Genomic DNA, 18,790 nt, shown 5'->3' with positions numbered 1-18,790 from the left:
CTGGCTGTCTCCCATAAATGGAATGCTCTCTTCCTTCAACTTAGGCTACTGATGATGCTGGATTCCTTTAAGATCTAATTTGGGGGTGGAGGCAGCTGGCTGGCTCAATGGATTGAGAGCCAAATCTAGGGTCTGGAGGTTCTGGGTTCAAATATGACCTCAACTAGTTTCTATCTGTATGATTCTGGGCAAGTCACTTAACACCTTATTGTTTATCCCTTGCCACTCTTCTGCCTTGGAACCAATACACACTATTGAGTCAAGGAAGGTACGGGTTAAAAAAACAAAACAAAACAAATAAAATCCCATGTTTTTGTTGTTTAGTCAGTTTTGTCCAATCTTTGTAACTTCATTTGGAGTTTTCTTGGCAGAGATATTGGAGTGGTTTGCCATTTGCTTAATTTTACAGATGAGGAAGTTAAGTGTTAAGTGATTTGTCCAGGGCCCCACAGCTACTAAGTGTTTGAGGTTGGATTTGAACTCACTCCCTCCTGACTCTTAAGCCTGGCAACACCACCTAGTGCTCTGTTCCATATTTTATAGGAAGTCTTTTCCAGCCCCTCATATTTCCTCTTTATGTTATATATAGCTTGTTTGTATATATTCATTTGCATATTTCTCTCCATTAAATTGTAAGCTCTCTTAGATCAGGCTGTCGATTTCCTCCTCTTTTTTTCTTTTCTTTTTTTTTTTAAATCCGCTGTGCTTAGTGTAGTGCCTGCGGCAAAGTAGGTGCTTAATACATGTTTATTGTAGTGTTAACCTGTTAGTGCTTCCAGTGAATACAAAGATTTCTAGGAGGGAGTCAATAACTAACTTTGTTGGAATGAATTTGTTTTGGTGGTTTCTAAAAGCAATCAGTTGCCCTAGAGTAGAAGCAAAGAAATGAAACAGGAATGGTTTGTAATTGAGACTTATGCAGCACACTTTAGTATTGGGGAGTAAGGATACTCTTTCATATGCATATTGCAAAATCCCAGATTCAAACTACATGAGTATTAACTGTGATTTATGACAATTTTAGGAAACTTTTTCTGATTTGGGGTTATTATGAAAGGAACTATTCACTTCAAGAAATGTTAAGTTCTTCTAACCCACCATATGTTCTGAACCACATGGAGATTGGACTTTTAACTCATCAGAATTTTCTTAGATGACCCCCAGAACAGGATTTTTTTTTTCCAACTAGACTGCCTAGGAATTGTACTTTACTTTCTAACTGTGTGGTTGGACTTTTTGTTCTACTAATTCAAAACCTGTAATTGGTCAGGTATTGCTAGTCTCTTTGTTGTTAAATGCCATATGTTATGGCATTTTTATAATAAAGGAATAAGTCTACTTATATCTTGATCTTTCTCTTTAAAGTACAAAAATTTCAGATATTAATAATACTGATTTCCTAGCTGTAAATCTTTTCCTCCCCCCCCCCCCAAACAACAAATAAAACATATATGTACTACCTAAAACACAAAATCCCTATGGGTTTTCTCTTTCCTAGTCTTTGCCTCAGTTTAGCATCATTTCTCCTTATCCTCAAGACCTATTGCTATTCTTTTTTCCTCCTCTTTATTAGATTGTATACATGCACATTTTAACAAAGCCTTCTGGCAACTATTACTTGGTCTCTTTGTATTAGCTTGCATAACTATAATAAAAAATGCATTGCTCAATTAAAAATATGCATCGTGTAATGTAGTTCTGTTCTAATGATATTCTACAGCATGTTGCAGCTTCTTTAAAATGTTACTAATCTTGATATTTATCTTATAAATTATACTTATCCCAATTCTTATTTTCTTTTTCTTTCTTTTTTTAATTTAAAACCCTTACCTTATGTCTTGGAGTCAATACTCTGTATTGGCTCCAAGGCAGAAGAGTGGTAAGGGCTAGGCAATGGGGGTCAAGTGACTTGCCCAGGGTCACACAGCTAGGAAGTGTCTGAGGTCAGATTTGAACCTAGGACCTTTCATCTCTAGGCCTGGCTCTCAATTCACTGAGCTACCCAGGTGCCCCCTTCTTATCCCAATTCTTATATGCATTCCTGATTGACAATTTTGTGGTTCAGACTTGACCTCTCTTGCCTTTCTCATGATAATTTGTACTATGTATTATGAATTAGTGAACCCTGATAATTTTATGATAATCATTCCGTTGTTGAATTAGAGTAAGGACCCCATACAGTAACTTGACTTTCTAGTTATTTTTCTTGGAAGATTATTTGGGCATTTCTGTGTCTTTCTCTTCTTGGTGATTTTTTTCTTAAACCCCGACCTTCTGTCTTAGAATTGATAGTAAATATTGATTCCAAGGTTGAAGAGCAATAAGGGCAGGACATTTGGGGTTAAAAGGTCTGTCCAGGGCTATACAGCTGGATTTTTGAAGGTTCTATAGGTTTGTGAAATCCTTAAGTTGGAATAATTAATATCAGAGCTACAAAGTCATTCTTATGGACTATCTAGTTTATCTCTTTCAGTTTATGTGTAGAAACTCAGATCAGTAGAAATTTTTACTCAACTGAGTTTACAAAGATAATTAGTGGCAAAACCAGAACTAGTCCAGGTCTACGCTAGCACTTTATTTGTCAAGCAGAGAATCTCTTAGCAGGTATGAACAGACAAAGAAGTCAAAAGAGTTGTGAAGTCAGATAACTCAACAGAGCCATTAACTGTAGCACTAAAAGGAAATGTAGAGGTCATTTAGTTAATTTCACTCTTTTTTTTTTCTTTGAGAGGAGAGGCATGGTGTGGGCAGCTGTTTTATATTATCTTAAATAGTAGCATAAATGGTTGTGATCTTTCCGTGGTTATGTAGTTAGTGTGTCAGAAGTAGCACCTGAGCTCTAGTTTCCTAATTTCAGGTTGGGCCCTGTGTCTGCTGTACCATGCTGAGTACAGATGAAGAAATAGAGTCATTTGCCCAAGTTCACACTGGTAATAAGTAGATGATATGAAACTTCGTTCTTCAGATAGTAACGATAAAGGAGGCATATTGTTGGTATACTCTACTCTTTCAATTTCCCCATAGGCTTTCTGCCCATTTTTAAAGTTTACACAGCACTTCATGTGCCTTGTTGATGCCTTCCAACAACTACGGGAAATGGGCCCTATAGATTTTATCATCCTTGTTTCATAGACAAGGGAACTCAAGGCTAAAGTTTAAAATCTAAAACTAAAGTTTAGTAAGGCTAAGTTGCTTGACAATGGCTTCTTCATAACGTTAGAAGTGAATCCAAACCCAGGTGTCCCAGACTCCAAATCTAGTACTGGGAGACTTTCTCTTTGAAGAATGAATGGAACAAAAGAAGACAGCTCTCTTGATTGCTCCTGACTACTTCATTCCCTAAGGAAAGCAAAGCTTATCAATGTCTTTTAATCAATCAAAAGCACCTACTAAGCCTTGTAAGCCTAGTAAGCACCTAGTAAGCCTTTTAATCAATCAAAAGCACCTAGTAAGGCTCTGTGGCAGGTGTTGCTAGGGATATGAGGACAAAAATTAAGCAAATACAAAATATGTACAAATCAAATACAAAGTAATTTGGGGGTGAGGGAAGCAGTTGTGGAATAAGGAAGAATGTCATAGGAGAAGTAACACTTTAGCTTAGTCTTCAACAAAGCTAGGGATTCTATCAAGTGGAAATGAGAAGAGAATAGCTAGGCTAAAGGCAGAGAAAAGTCTGGACAGCCACATAGGATCCAGATTATGAAGGGCTTTAACTGATGCCTTTTTGACAATGGAATTTCAATGGATGGACCGTTTGTTGCTTTAGAAATATCATCTCTATGACTGTGGTTCTACCTGGAAAGGAGAGAGACAAGACCCATTAGAGGAATCCAAACTATAGATCAGATGTATTATCAAATGAAATATTTATAAAACAGCACACTAAAGCACAGGTCCTGGAACATAACAATGGCTGTATAAATGCTTCTTCCCTTCCCAGTAATAAGTGAAGAGTTATAAATTAAGGAGGTCACCATATGAATAGAGAAGCACTGAATATGAGAGTTGTTATAGAACTAGAGTCTGCAAGTACTGGTTACTGATTTAGATGCAAGAGGGTGAAGGAGAGCCAAGACAAAAATTTGACTCCAAGGTTGTGGACTAAATTGATGGAAAGACAACCAGAAACAGGAATGTTAAAAAGGAGGGAGGGAAGGAGTTAAGTGCCCACTGTGGGAAAGAAAAGAAGGAAACAAGTTTTTATTAATTGCCTATATGCCAGGCATCATGCTAAATTCTTCACAAATGCCTTTTCCTTGGATCATCACCATTCTGTGAGGGAACTCTGGGCAGAAAGAGGTTAAGTAACTTGCCTGAAGTCATGCAGCTAGAAAGTGCCTGAGACCAGATTTAAACTCAGAAGTTCCTTGGGAAGAAGAATGATTTTGGGGAGAAAAGATAGGGTGTTCTCTTTTGGACATTGGCTTTGAGATGCTGTGTAACTTATAGTTGGAAATAGGTGTGGTAGGTTATTGGTGATTTGAGACTAGATCTCCAGAAAGAGGCTAGGACTGGCTATGTAGATTTGAAACCATCAACAGAGATGATGAGGTATTCAAATTCAGTGCCAGACTCAGCTCAGTCATGTCAGTAGCTATCCTAGATCATTTTCTAGCAGCTAATCATAATGAATTACAGAACTAGCAGTAAAGAGGCCATGGTTCTTTTCATATATTGATTTCCTCCAACAACTATTTCCCAAATATTCCTAAAATGGTCTTGACTCAAATAGGCTACCAGGAAGTCGAAAGAACCCTTGTTTCCATGTTTCTATTTTTACTTCCTATCTCTGATGTCAAATTTCAGAAAACTTTTAGTACAACTGTTAGTGGCACTGTAAAATCTTTTTAAAGTTCCTACCCTTTACATTCTTTTCTAGCTCATCAGAATATCTAATGGGAAATTAGGTGAGGAGAGTTTACTAACAAGTATTCCTTTTACTGTCAGTACTTGATTGGTACCAGAAACTAAGACTCAGTGAATTAAAATGAAATATACCTGACTTTAGCCTCACACTAATCCCTTTGCTAGAGACACTGAATTAAATAGCAGCGCTCAGTGATTGGAAAAGGAAGTTTCTAAGAATCCAAAGTGATAGAGGGTCCTGTAATACTACCTTCTGTGGTCATCTTCCCAGAGCCTTAGAAAATACCTTTTGTGTGTTAAGGTTTGTAGAATATTTTGTATTGATTATTATAATAACTTGATATAAATATTACTAATAATGAATTGAACAGGCTGTGAGATTGCATCAGCAAGAAGCCATTATTATTATTATAGACCCTATAAGAGATAACCCAAGAGACCAGGTTTAGCAACAATGACCAAAATGCTCAGAGTGACTACAAAGTTGGAGTTGGAAAAGATCTCAGAGGGCATCTAAATCAAGCCAGTCCCAGAATCAGAACCCCTTTCTACTTGATGAGTGGTGATAATGCCATTGTAGCACAAAAAAAAAATCAATAAAGTATCACTCAAGGTGGCTCAAATCAACTTTGATTATAGTCAGGGAGAGAATCTTGTTTATGTGGCACCAACAATTTAATACATCTTTGCATTTTTTGATGTAGTTCAGTGTCTTTCCGCATGATGGATGAAAACCTAAAAAGCAAAATTACAGCCTAAATGCATTTCAGGATCCACCTTTGAAATATTAGGAATTATTCAAAATCTTGAAGAATGGAAAAGGCCGTAGATGTGATAATATGCCTGCTGAAACTTATACAATAAGACTTAGGCCTCAGTTTCCTCATCTATAAAATGAGAGGGAAAATGTTGCACTAAATTATGTATTTGCTCCCTTCCAGTCCCTAACATTATATGATTCTAGGAGATTTTCCCAGGTTAGGAGGGAAATCGTCAAGATCAGTAGTGATGTTGTAGAAGTAATGCTAAACTTGAAACCAAGAGACATAAAGTTCTTTTCCTTGCTTGACCCTTGGTAGAATGGGGATGAGAAAGGGAGAAGGAGGTGGAGAGAAAGAGGATAAAATTTTATCTTCTAGGTCTGAACCTCAAATGTTATAATTTATCTGTCTTATGTTGTAGTGAAAATGCTTTTTAAACTTAAAGCATTTTTGTAAATTGGTATTGTTATATTAGGGACAAGAAGATTAGTAAACTCCAGATCAACTGACTATTTCTAAACTTAGGCTGGGGAATCACTTGTAAGGAATGTTTTTTGTATGAGGTGGATCTCTGAAGTCCCTTCCAACTCAGAATCTGTGATTGACTGAGTGCCTGGAAAGTTTTCTTAATTGTATGAAATAATAAAATTCCACAAGATTTTAAAGATGACACTATTCTCACTCATTTAAAGAAGAAAAACAGTAAAGTTACTGAAGCAATACCATTTCTCTTTCCTTTTGTGGTGATATCCATGCCAATTTGTTAACCATGCCCATTGAAATCATTGTGAATTTAAGCTATAACTCAATTTAATGATTTGTTATCACTTAATAGTTTTGAATTTGTAAAGGTTATTATGTAAGGAGCTGTTCATTTCCTCTTAGGCCAAATGTTTGAAATTTGGTGAAGCTATATGTCATGTGCCTCAATTCCATAGGATTGAAGTCTGTGTCTCTCTCCCCTCCCCTCGCAACATTTTAAACATTACCAGATATCCTAATGGAAAAGGGACTAATAGCTTCCAGAGATATTTGAGGTTATAATCATACAACCTTTAGAAGTGTTTAATTATTATGACTTTTTCCAAGCTTGATAGAATGTGTCAATTCTTTAATGGCTAGAGAACAAAGTTTGGCAGTATGTTTGGGCTGTCCTGTAGTCATCCTTCCAAAATACCAACTGTTATAAATTTCAGTTATGTATAAACTACTTAATTGAATGTATTTGATAACAATTTTAAAGAAAATGACCTTATTTTATTGATAGAGTACACACAAACACCTGAATTCTTAGGAATTTAGAATTAAAAGGGTGCTTAGAGGCCAATTATTTTAATTCTCTCACTTTGTGTGGAAACTGAAGTCCTTGGTTATGAAGTAGCTGTTCCCTGAGGTCATATGAGGAGTATCAGAGGTCACATTTTTACCCAAGTCCAAACAATTCCAGTAGAGAGTATAATCCAGATGTTTAGAAGTAGTGATTGATTCTGCCAGTGTGTTTAAATTTTCTTTCTTGAACATTTTGTTGTGCTTAATATGCAACGGTCCTGAGGTGGGTGATATGGATTAAAAGATAAATATTATTCTAAATCATCAGAAAGAAATTTGCAAATAGAAAAAAATTAAAAAAACGATATTTCCCAAAATATAATAAACATTGAGAAGTGTAAAAGAGCAGTTGGCTGCATATCTCTTTATGTTCTGATACATGTTAGCCTAAAAGAATCCTCATTTTTGTTTTAAAAACATTTCATATTTATAGCTAAAGTAGGCAAATTTTTTAAATGAATTTGCTTCCTTGATTTGTAAGCACATATTATGTTAAATATGATCTTGTTTGTTGTTGAAGAAACAAATTCAGAATAAATTATTTGTTTTGTTAAAATAAAAGTTTAACTGCCTGTTTTTTGGTGATGTTGTTTTCCTGCTAATACACTGTGGTAAAAATATACCTCAGATATCTGAGATTAATCTGTTGGATTGAAAATTGTTTGCCTCCACAAGATTCTTGTAAACTTCCAGTTTGTTAGTTTTGTTTTCTGAAGTAGCCATAAAATTAATTGAAAAGATTTTAGATTAATCATTGTTTTAATATGCAGTATATACTTAATGAAAATGAAACATCTATCTCAAAACTGTGAGTGTGTATTGAGGTTATATATTGTAAGAAATGTGCATTTTTTTATAGAAAGAAAACATTCATTTTAATCTTCCATTTCTTGACTGATTATGGTCAATCTTGTCAGGACTGAATGTTATAATGGAAAAATTATGTCCCAGAACCCAGCTAATTATGTAAGCTATAGTAAGGCACTTAGAGATTCATTTATAAAATAGCTGCTATAGATTTGAAGACATATCGTTAAAAATCCCCTAGATAATTTTTCTAGAAATTTATGCAATTGACTCTTCAAAGTATATATACAAGAAACTATGCTGCAAAAACAGCAAAGCACTGTGGTTTAAAAGCTAAGTTAATTGATGCCTCTGTTGGCATGTATGCACAGCTAAAGGTTTCCATTAGCAGGGTAGAATTGAAAATTAGCTTAGTGGTGGAGAAACCTGCCTACAAGTTGGCCTACCAAAGAAGACATAAGAAACAATTATAATCTTTGGAAATTTTTCACTGCTGGGGTAACATGAATGGAAGCTCCAGACAAAAGGAAGGTTTATATAACAGAATGTGAGGGTATCTAATTGCTTTCATGTCTTCAAGACATAGATTTTCATGCTGCTTTTAAAAGTATTTAATCATTATTATCTACACAGAAGTAATATTATTTTGGCATTAAGTGAAGTAATTCCTTTCCTGATCATTCTCAAAGTGTTTCTGAAAGTATCTAGAAAGTAATTGTCAGAGGTAAGCAAAGAATAAATTGTATAGATTTGGGCAAATCATTTAAGTTTTCTGGCCCTGTTTCTTCATCTGTAAAATAAAGGGGTTTAGATTAGATGCCCAAGACCCCTTCTTACTCATTTGATTCCGTGAACTGAAGTCTATAGGACTGAATGCTGGCTCCTGGTAGGGAACAAAGTATGCTTCATGACACCTTGAAAGAATGTTTTAAGCAAATATTTACTAAGCTGATTGAGATGGGTTAAAATGTAATTTTGAATTAGGAAGAAGGAAAAGGCTGTATAAAACAATTAAAACTGAGACTATAAAGCTCAAATAGAAACAGAGGCCAGTAAAGTGTTTGTCTCCCCAATCCAACTACCATGAAATTTTAATTTTAAAATGTAGTATTTTATAAAGAAATTATTTAATAAAGAAAATAGGATGCTATGTTGTTGTTTTGGTTTGGTTTTTTCATTTTGTCAGATCCTATCCAATTACATTTTAATCTGGTTCTGTTTGCACTCTGGAGTGTTGTGGGCTGAGTGAGGTCACAGCCTCATTTTTAACACCTCTGCTATAGAAGACTATTATTCAGTGTCATTCAAAGGCAAAGCAAAGGGAAATAATATTTTTAGGTGAAAACAATATGGCAACTAAGGGGAAGGGAGGATACTTCTAGGCAAAGGTTATATCATTACAGAGAGGTTAATAGAAAATGCTGTTATATGCAGTGGTACAAGGTAAACTACAGTCTTTGTCCCATACTACTGCTTTTATTTTTTAAAACCTTACCGTCTGCCTTAGAATCAATACTAAGTAAGGGCTGGGGAATTGGGATTAAGTGACTTGCACAGGGTCAAACATTTGAACCCAGGACCTCCCTAGGTCTGGCTTTCTATCCACTGAGCCACCTAGCTGCCCCTGTCCCCTACTATTACTAAAAGCTGACTGTTCTTTCCCTCACTTCATCAAAATTCCACAATTTCAATTTGTTTAACTTGGCTCTTAAGTATTAGCAGTTTGCTTTTGTTGTGCCTGATTTCTTAGATTGTATTTGCTGTATAGTGTGAGTATTCATTAATGTTTATCTTCATTCCTAGAAAGTGTTTATAAATTAAATTTCTTTAAATACATTTTTAATGTACCAATTGATCTTAGTATTGAAAAGAATCCTATGTTAGTGTGTTAAATGCTCTTCTTTGCCTCTTCCCAGTATATTTCTTTTGTGTATTAGGTTTTCTAGAGTCTGGTTATTTTAAAGCTATAAGTATATTGCTTTCTTATATTTTTTCTATTCTGAAGTCCTATGAAAAGATTGCCTTTAGATTTTTGTTTTGGGGTTAATGCATAGGACAGCTATTATTCATTTATCTGGACATCATGTGGCTGTTGAGCATCTACCATGATGTAGCTTCAGGTGACTTTCCCAGCCTCACTATTCCATTCCTTCCCCCTTTGTGAATTCTGTTTCAGCTGATGAGAACCGTTAACTGTTCCCCAACTATACACTGTATTTCCACTCCTTTATACTTTTATTCACTCTCCTACTTTGAATGCCTTTCTTCTCCCACTCCACCTGTTCAGTATTTACCTTAGAATAAATTTAAAGCTTAAATATCATCTCCATGAAACTCTCCCTGCTTATTTCCGACAAAGTAATTTCTCCCTCCTGAATTAATTACCCTGACACTCTAAATTTATTGAATTTTCACATAGTTATGGGCACATGTCAGCTACCCTCCTGGATGGTAAGCTTCAATAAGTTAGAGACTTACCTTTTGGGTTATTTTTCCCTTTAAATCTCTTCTGTAGTGGCTAAGAAGGCATTTTCTTTATAGGGTGTGGGTACTGATTTTAAAATTTTGAATAATGCTAAAAGAATTTCTCAGAAGTATTTGTGTATTAGGTTTTTGTGTGTATTAGGAGACCGACTTCTTAGAATTCAGATGGATGGAATTGTCTTATTGAAAATAATAAAATCAGCATACAGAATTACTGCCCCAGGTTTTCTGGGATTGGTCTTTAGATGGATTAGGTCAGGGATATTTCTATGAGTGGGATTCTTCTTGGGTAATGAAGAAGGGAGGACTTTTAACACACAAAAGACAGGTACGTATAGGGACAGCAAAGAAGAACCAAGTAGCCTAAGAATTTAGACTAAAAATGTGAACTAGGAAACCTGAAGTAGTGGTCCATGAAGATTCTTTTTTTTTTTAAACATTATTTTACTTGGTCATTTTCATACATTATTCATTAGAAACAGAGATCATTTTCATTTCCTCCACACACACACCCCCCACACCTCAATTGGCGATGTGTGATTCCTCTGGGTATCACATGTGTCGTCAATCCCAACTCATTCCCATGTTATTGGTATTTGCATTAGGGTGTTCATTTAGAGTCTTTCCTCAATCATATCCCCTCCACCCCTGTAGTCAAGCTGTTGCCTTTCCTCAGTGTTTTTACTCCCACAGTTTGTCCTCCGCTTGTGGGTAGTGTTTTTTCTCCTAGATCCCTGCAGATTGTTCAGGATCATTGCATTGACACTAATGGAGAAGTCCATTACATTCGATTGTACCACAGTGTATCAGTTTCTGTGTACAATGTTAATGTTCTCCTGGTTCTGCGTCTCACTCTGCCTCAATTCCTGGAGGTCATTCTAATTCACATGGAATTCCTCCACTTTATTATTCCTTTGAGCACAATAGTATTCCATTACCAACCAACAGATACCACAATTTGTTCAGCCATTCCCCAACTGAAGGGCATCCCCTTATTTTCCAATCTTTTGCCACCACAAAGAGTGCAGCTATGAATATTCTTGTACAAGTCTTTTTTCCTTATTATCTCTTTGGGGTACAAACCCAGCAGTGCTATGGCTGGATCAAAGGGCAGACAGTCTTTTATCACCCTTTGGGCATAGTTCCAAATTGCCCTCCAGAATGGTTGGATCAATTCACAACTCCACCAGCAATGCATTAATGTCCCGACTTTGCCACATCCCCTCCAGCATTCATTATTTTCCTTTGCTGTCATGCTAGCCAATCTGCTAGGTGTGAGGTGATACCTCAGTGTTGTTTTGATTTGTATCTCTCTGATGATAAGAGATTTAGAACACTTTTTCATGTGCTTATTAATAGTTTTGATTTCTTTAGCTGAAAACTGCCTATTCACATCCCTTGCCCATTTATCAATTGGAGAATGGCTTGATTTTTTTGTACAATTGATTTAGCTCTTTGTAAATTTTTGAAATTAGACCTTTGTCAGAGTTTTTTGTTATGAAAATTGTATCCCAGTTTGTTGCTTCCCTTCTAATTTTGGTTACATTGGTTTTGTTTGTACAAAAACTTTTTAATTTGATGTAATCAAAATTATTTATTTTACATTTTGTGACTCTTTCTAAGTCTTGCTTGGTTTTAAAATCTTTCCCTTCCCAAAGGTCTGACATGTATACTATTCTGTGTTCACCCAATTTACTTATAGTTTCCTTCTTTATGTTCAGGTCATTCACCCATTCTGAGGTTTTCTTGGTGTAGGGTGTAAGATGTTGATCCAAACCTAATCTCTCCCACACTGACTTCCAATTTTCCCAGCAGTTTTTACCAAATAGTGGATTTTTGTCCCAATAGCTGGGGTCTTTGGGTTTGTCATAGACTGTCTTGCTGAGATCACTTACCCCAAGTCTATTCCACTGATCCTCCTTTCTGTTGCTTAGTCAGTATCAAATTGTTTTGATGACCACTGCTTTATAGTATAGTTTGAGAATTGGAACTGCAAGGCCACCTTCCTTTGTATATTTTTTTCATTATTTCCCTGGATATCCTTGATCTTTTGTTCTTCCAAATGAACTTTGTTATGTTTTTTTCTAATTCAGTAAAAAAGATTTTTGGAAGTTCAATGGGTATGGCACTAAATAGATAAGTTTGGGTAGGATGGTCATTTTTATTCCATGAAGATTCTGATTAATGCATTAAGATGTTTTTCAGTGGCACAAGTAACTAGACTATGGTGCTAGGGATGACTGATGTGGTGCTAAAAATAGAGTCCTGAAGAATGCAGAAGAGGTCCTTAAAACAGGATTCTCTAAGTGATATTACTGGACAGCTTTTAGCTGCAAGAATTGCTCTGTCTTCGTCAAGCATATTTTATAACAGTTTTCCATATACAGACTCTCTAAGTGAAGATTTTATGTAACTAAGAATATCAACTGTTAACCATGGTAACTCCTTGATAGGAATTGGAGGGGTTTGTTTTCTCATTGAAGTGCTTCAATTATACACTCACTTACATATGTCTGTCTAACTAATAAAGAGTCCCAAACCCTTCATTCTGCTGACTTTACTTTGCTAAATGATTTAGTTCATTTGCTAAATCATCTCATTCAAGCCATTTGGCCTTTTTCTGTTTTATACTCACCATTCCTTTGGCAGTTATTCATTCTATGGAATCTTAATTGAAAGCCGAAATGGGACCTCCAAAGTCATGAGGTCTACCCCTATTATGCACCCCTTCTTAAATATGACTAATGCCCTTAGGGGATTTGCATTACCTCAGGAAAATCATTTCATCTTCCTGGCCCTCAGTTTCTTTGTCTTTAAAATGAAGAGTCTGAACTGGGAGGCTTCCAGAATTCTTTGTAGCCTTAGGTTTGGTTTACTAGTCAGAGTAGAATTTCAGACCAAGTTCCTCAGCCCCAAATCTAGAGCTCTTTCCACTGTACCCTGCTACATCTCAAACAGCTCTGTCTGTTGTGTTGAAATGTTATTTAAATCTTCTTGTTGTTGGATTGTTTTGTTTTGTTTTAATTTATGTGTCTCTTGTCTTGTTGACTAGACTGTAAGCTCTCTAAGGGCAGATTTGTTATTACTCCAGTAGTTATTTAGATAGCACAGTGACCTGCATGCAGTAGATATTCATTAAATATTGTTTTGACTTCATTTTTTTCAGTCTTTACATGCCACTTTTCCCCTCCAAACTAGAACCATTCATTTGTTTACAGTTGATGCCTAAGAATAAAAAAAGCATAGTATAATTAGGATAAGCAGTTATAGAAGAAACTTTTCACATTCATAATTGTAGTAGAAATTCTGAGGTGTATTACAAGCTGAAATTTTAAGTTAGCTGATCTTTATTCTATCTTATACATAATATCTTTAATATAGAAAGTTCAAAATACCTTATCCATTTTATTTGTCCTTAAGACATCCCTATGTATAATACTTAAAACTCATAAGTAATTTAGGAAGCCCATACATTTGATCTCTGAGAGAAATAAGTTTGATTCCCACATTCCTAATTGGAGACTGATGGACTCAGGTGGTTGGGTCAAGTGGATAAGCTTGCTTCCTTGGCATATTAGAAAAAGTACATTAACTCTTGGGCTATTAAAGAACAATTTACAGTACTATAAAAGTGCATCCCAAGCCACTATACAGTACTTTATCCTCACAACTTCCCATTAAGTCAAAGATAGAGCCCATAATCACTTCAGCATTCTGATGGATCTGTGAAGATACTCCCTTTACCAATATAGATCTTAGCCCTTTCAGCTTCTCATAGATGATTCCCCCCCCCCCCCCATATCTTCCCACAAGTCCTCCAAAGAGGCTCAACCAACATGTTGGAGACCTTCCAAGGTTCTAGTGACAGTAATATGGTGCCCAGGCTATCCATCTCCTCCTTAACCCATGTCTTTCTAGTTGAGGAACCTATTTCATTTTCCAGTCTTACTTTTCCTGGATGATGTCTCTTACCCAAGTTCTTGCACACAAATCAGTACTAAGATGCTCGAGCATTTCTGTGGTCTCATCATTTGAGATTAATCCCTCCAACTAATAGTGCAAATTGCCCCCCATCTACACCTCTTTCTGTTCAGTTCTTGTGCCTGCCTTCCTGTGAAACTTTGGCAAGGGGCCCACCGTGGCAAAATCTTGAGACTTTCCTCTGGATCTTTGACATTTTGTGGCAGTACGTGGAGCAAATGGGGGCCATCTGTGTGTTTCATGACTATTTTCATGGCTGCTCTGAGCAGGCCCCCTTCCTTTTGCATCATACAATTCTATATTTTTTACTTCACTTCTGAATAATTCTTCCCTAATATGCACCTCTTCACTGCCATTTGGGTGACCTATAAACATCATCTTATTGACTCATGAAACAAAAATGAGTGTTATAAAAAACCTAGTGAGCTCCCTTAACAAATCTCTCTGCCTAATATGGTTTAGAGCCTATAGTTTGGGCTTTTGGGGCAACTTTCCTAGGAATCCTTCATTGCTAGGAAGTTTCCAGTATCTATTTGAAAAACATCTTAACCTGATTTTGTTTTTTAAACCCTTATCTTTTATCTTAAAATGGATACTAAATGTCAGTTCCAAGGCAGAGAAGTGGCAAGGGCTAGGCAATTGGGGTTCCCAGAATCTCACAGCTAGGAAGTTATCTGGGATCATATTTGAACCCAGGACCTCCCATTTCTAGGCCTGGCTCACTATCCACTAATCCACCTAGCTGCCCCTTACCTTATTAATTTTACTAAGTAAAGCTTGCTTTAAAGGGAAGAATGCTTCAGTTATATTACTGCGCATGATTGTGGCCACCATCATAATTTAATTATCAATATTAGGATTATGACCTGTTAATGGAATCCTGGAAACTAGGCTGTTGGTGGTGGGAAATCTTTTTCTGGTAACTAATTGAATTCATTTTGTTCTCTAGCTTAGAAACCACCTAATTGTAACTGTGATACCCAGTCCTCTTATGTGCTCCATCCTTCCTGCTATTTATCTCAGTTTTCCTCTTCCTGTATTCTTTTGCTTTCTTTTCTTCTTCTAGACATAGTCCTGGGGTTTTGTATTACATGGCTTTTTACCCATTAAAAATAAATACACAAACCATAGAATGAAACAACAATAAATGAGTTGTGCTGACTATGGATGGATTAGTAGATTTTTAGACTTTAATTGCAGGTAGTTGTAGATTGGTGACATGCAGAAAACAAAATAAGTTTAAAAAACCCAAGTTCTACAAATATTTCAAATTTAAAAAGCCATCAGTAGTGATTCATAATTAGTTTTAGAGATCCAAAGATTATTTTAATCTACAGTTAGTAGTATCTTCATCTGCTTTCAAGAGTAGTGCTGTTTTCCTTTGTATTTTATCCAGTTTCTTATTCTTACAGTTCAAAAGGCTCACAATTGGGCTGTATGTACTGTAACTCTTGTCAACTAGTTGTACTGTCCATTTGGAAGACTGGTAACTATTCTGTTTTAGGAACACAGTTTCATTTCTTTTGGCTCTATAATGGAAGGTTCCATTCATGGCTTATAAGAAACTTTCATGTTGCCAGTGAATTGTCACACATTTAATGATAAATAAAAATATGTCCAGAAGACACTGTCCTTCTGAACAGATAATAGCACTCCATTGTATGAGTGGTAAATTCATTTGAAGAGCGTAGGCAGTCTTAGGTTTGGTATTATTCTAAAAGATCTCTTAGCCCTGATTCCTTTTACCTTAGAAATGAAAGGAAATGTCTTCCCTTCTGTCCCCTAGTAGAATGTAAACTCTTTGAGAGCAAGGAACTTGTGGATTTGGGGTTTTTGGTTTTTGCTTTTTCTTTTGAAATTTTTTGGTATTTGCATCCCCAGCGCCAACACTGTGCCTGGCACATATTGGGGGCATTAGAAATGTTTGTTGAATTGATTTTTTTTTTCAAATTCAAAAGCCCATTGCTTCTTTCTCCCTCTGAAATGCATCTCCAGTTTTACAATCAGAAGAATTTGTAATTGCTTTCTTTTTCTATTAATTGACATGCTTTTTTTTTTGTTCTTAGTTCATTCTTGGCTTTTCATTTTAAGAGCTCAGAAATAAGCTTTTATGTTCAGCTTTGTAATCTTGTCCTTTGTTAGAAAAGAACAGCTCAGCAGTCTGAACACCTCACAAAATGAACCTTCATCTTGTTGTAACAAAATTGTATTCTAGAATATTGATGACAAAAGTATAAAATTATGGAGAAACTGTACAAGGGAACACAGTTCCCTGGCCTTTAAAAGGCTGTTTCCCTCCTTTTATTGCAGTGACTCTGAGCTCCTAATCACTTAAAATCCCAACCAAGTTTATCTTGTCTGAGGGCAACCCATAGTAAGTGCTTAATACAAAGAAAAAAAAATCCCTGCCCGCCAAAGAAGGACATATGTTTCTAACTTCAGCTTTTTATTTTTTTTTTATCTTTCATTTTTTTGTTGGTAAATCTCCCAGACAACAACAGTTCTGTAGAGAGTTTAAATATGAAGGAATGGCAGGACGGGCTAAGGGCACTTCTACCCAACATTAACATCAACTTTGGTGGACTGCCCAATGCTTCTTCCCCCTCCAACGCCAACCACAGTGCACCAACGTCCAACACTGCCACCACCGACAGCCTGAATTGGGACAGCCCTGGCAGCTGGATGGATCCCGCCATCATCACAGGTAACTCTCTTGCCTCTTCAGCTCCACTGACTACCATCATGTTGGTAATTAGCACAAGTTAAATCAGCAGTAGAAAACTTGAGTCATTATGCAGTGGTTTCTTCAACATAGTCTTCCTTTCACAAAGCTACAAGCGTCGTGTGGCCTTGTGGAATCTAGCGGTGTTGCGCATACTTGACTGGTCAGGTCTTTCTTTGGGTTTCTCTTATTTTTCATAAGGCAGAGTGCTTGGTGCATGGCTAGAGGTCCAAGTAGGTGTTACTTCTGATAACACGCGTGTAAGAGAAAAGTCCTAAGGCACCAAATGGGCTAACATGTTTTCAAAGGGACATACTCCACTTGTTTATAAAGCTCTCTTTTATAAGGCTATAATATTTACTTATCTATCCCTGTTAGAGAAGGAAAATCACTATTAAGAAATATCTCCATAGAATGACTGGAAATCAGTTCTGTACCTGTCCTCACAGAAGAGCAGGGACGAGGCCCTAATATTTGGAAGGGAAGGCATGGGCTTTTTAGACCACAGTGGGTATCTTCAAAAAAGCCTTGGTCATGGATGAAGGGGAGGGAAAAGGTTGAAGATTGTTTTGAGAAAGAAAGAAAATGTGGTTTAATATGGTTATCTACATGTACAAACTAATTACATTTCTGCTTCTTAGGTTAACTTCATGTTTCTGCACAAACTCAACCATTCTTCCCCATTTTCTTTCCTTGTCAGGTATCCCAGCATCAACAGGAAATAATTTAGACTCTCTTCAAGACGACAATCCTCCACACTGGCTAAAATCCTTCAGGCCCTCACAGAGATGGACGGCCCCAGTGCTGCTCCATCACAAACCCACCACAGTAACCCCTTCAGCACACAGATCCCTCTGCACAGAGCCAGCTGGAATCCTTACTCTCCCCTTCAAATCCCACCAGTTTCCATTCCCCACCCCAGGCTTTCAGACCGCCTTCAGACCACCCAGCAAAACCCGACAGATTTACTACAGAGTTCAGCATTGGACCGCCATTAGGGAAGGAGAAAAAACCATTAGAAATGCAGGAATTGCCCCGCCCTGTCTCCTCCTCTCAACTTACCCACAGTACCCTTCTCATAACTTTCTTTCTGAAGAATCCAGTTCCTGATCAACTCTTTTTTCCCTTTCCTCCCACCCCCAGATGCAATGCGATCACAGGGTCATTACCATCTTTTTTTGTCATAAGAGTTTTTTTGCTGGGCCAGTGTTTAACCAACGCTGTTGATTATTTCCTAAAATGCCTTTTAAGGAGGAGAGAGAGAGAGAGAGAGAGAGTGAGAGAGAGAGAGAGAGAGAGAGAGAGAGAGAGAGAGAGAGAGAGAGAGAGAGAGAGAGAGAGAGAGTGAGAGAGTGAGAGAGAGAGAGAGAGAGAGAGAGAGAGAGAGAGAGAGAGAGAGAGAGAGAGAGAGAGAGAGAGAGAGAGAGAGATACTAAAGGGCAGTCTTGATACTTAGAAAATTACTGTTTGTCTTTTGCACATAATAATGACATTTTCTGCATAGCAGAAAATGACGATTAATCTATAGGGAAGGTCGTGTAAATGAATAAATGCAGAATCAACTGCAATTTCAAAACCAAATTAATTTAAATGATATTGCTGAATATATGGGGGAACAGTGGTTTAGGCATCTAATATTCAGCGTATCACTATTGCAGGGAAAATGCTTCTTTTATTTTTATTTTAATTTTTTTTGGCAAGTTGTCAAGGGGGGGGATTGATTGTGTCTTTAAGCAAGAGAGTTCATATGGAAGTTGGATGGAAAGACAAATTGATCTGTAGCAGTAACTGGCCTATTGCAAAAGAGTTTATATAAAGAAGGGGGAAATGAAATTTAAAC

General features: G+C 36.7%; 1 protein-coding gene across 1 annotated transcript in view; it reads left to right on the top strand.

The window, feature by feature from the left end:
* Window positions 1–18,783, top strand: part of CNOT4 (CCR4-NOT transcription complex subunit 4) — a 207,758-nt gene extending 188,975 nt beyond the window's left edge. The window contains 6 exon segments of the mRNA XM_001367499.3: window positions 16,720–16,932; window positions 17,651–17,716; window positions 17,719–17,829; window positions 17,832–17,864; window positions 17,867–17,902; window positions 17,905–18,783. Coding sequence (XP_001367536.2) covers window positions 16,720–16,932; window positions 17,651–17,716; window positions 17,719–17,829; window positions 17,832–17,864; window positions 17,867–17,902; window positions 17,905–17,948 — 503 coding nt within the window. The 3' untranslated portion in view covers window positions 17,949–18,783.
* Window positions 18,784–18,790: the final 7 nt, after the last annotated feature.

Source organism: Monodelphis domestica, chromosome 5 (assembly GCF_027887165.1).
Source record: "Monodelphis domestica isolate mMonDom1 chromosome 5, mMonDom1.pri, whole genome shotgun sequence".
Lineage (NCBI taxonomy): Eukaryota > Metazoa > Chordata > Mammalia > Didelphimorphia > Didelphidae > Monodelphis > Monodelphis domestica.
The sequence above is the reverse complement of the archived record's forward strand: the minus strand, read 5'-3'. Positions and strand labels throughout refer to the sequence as shown.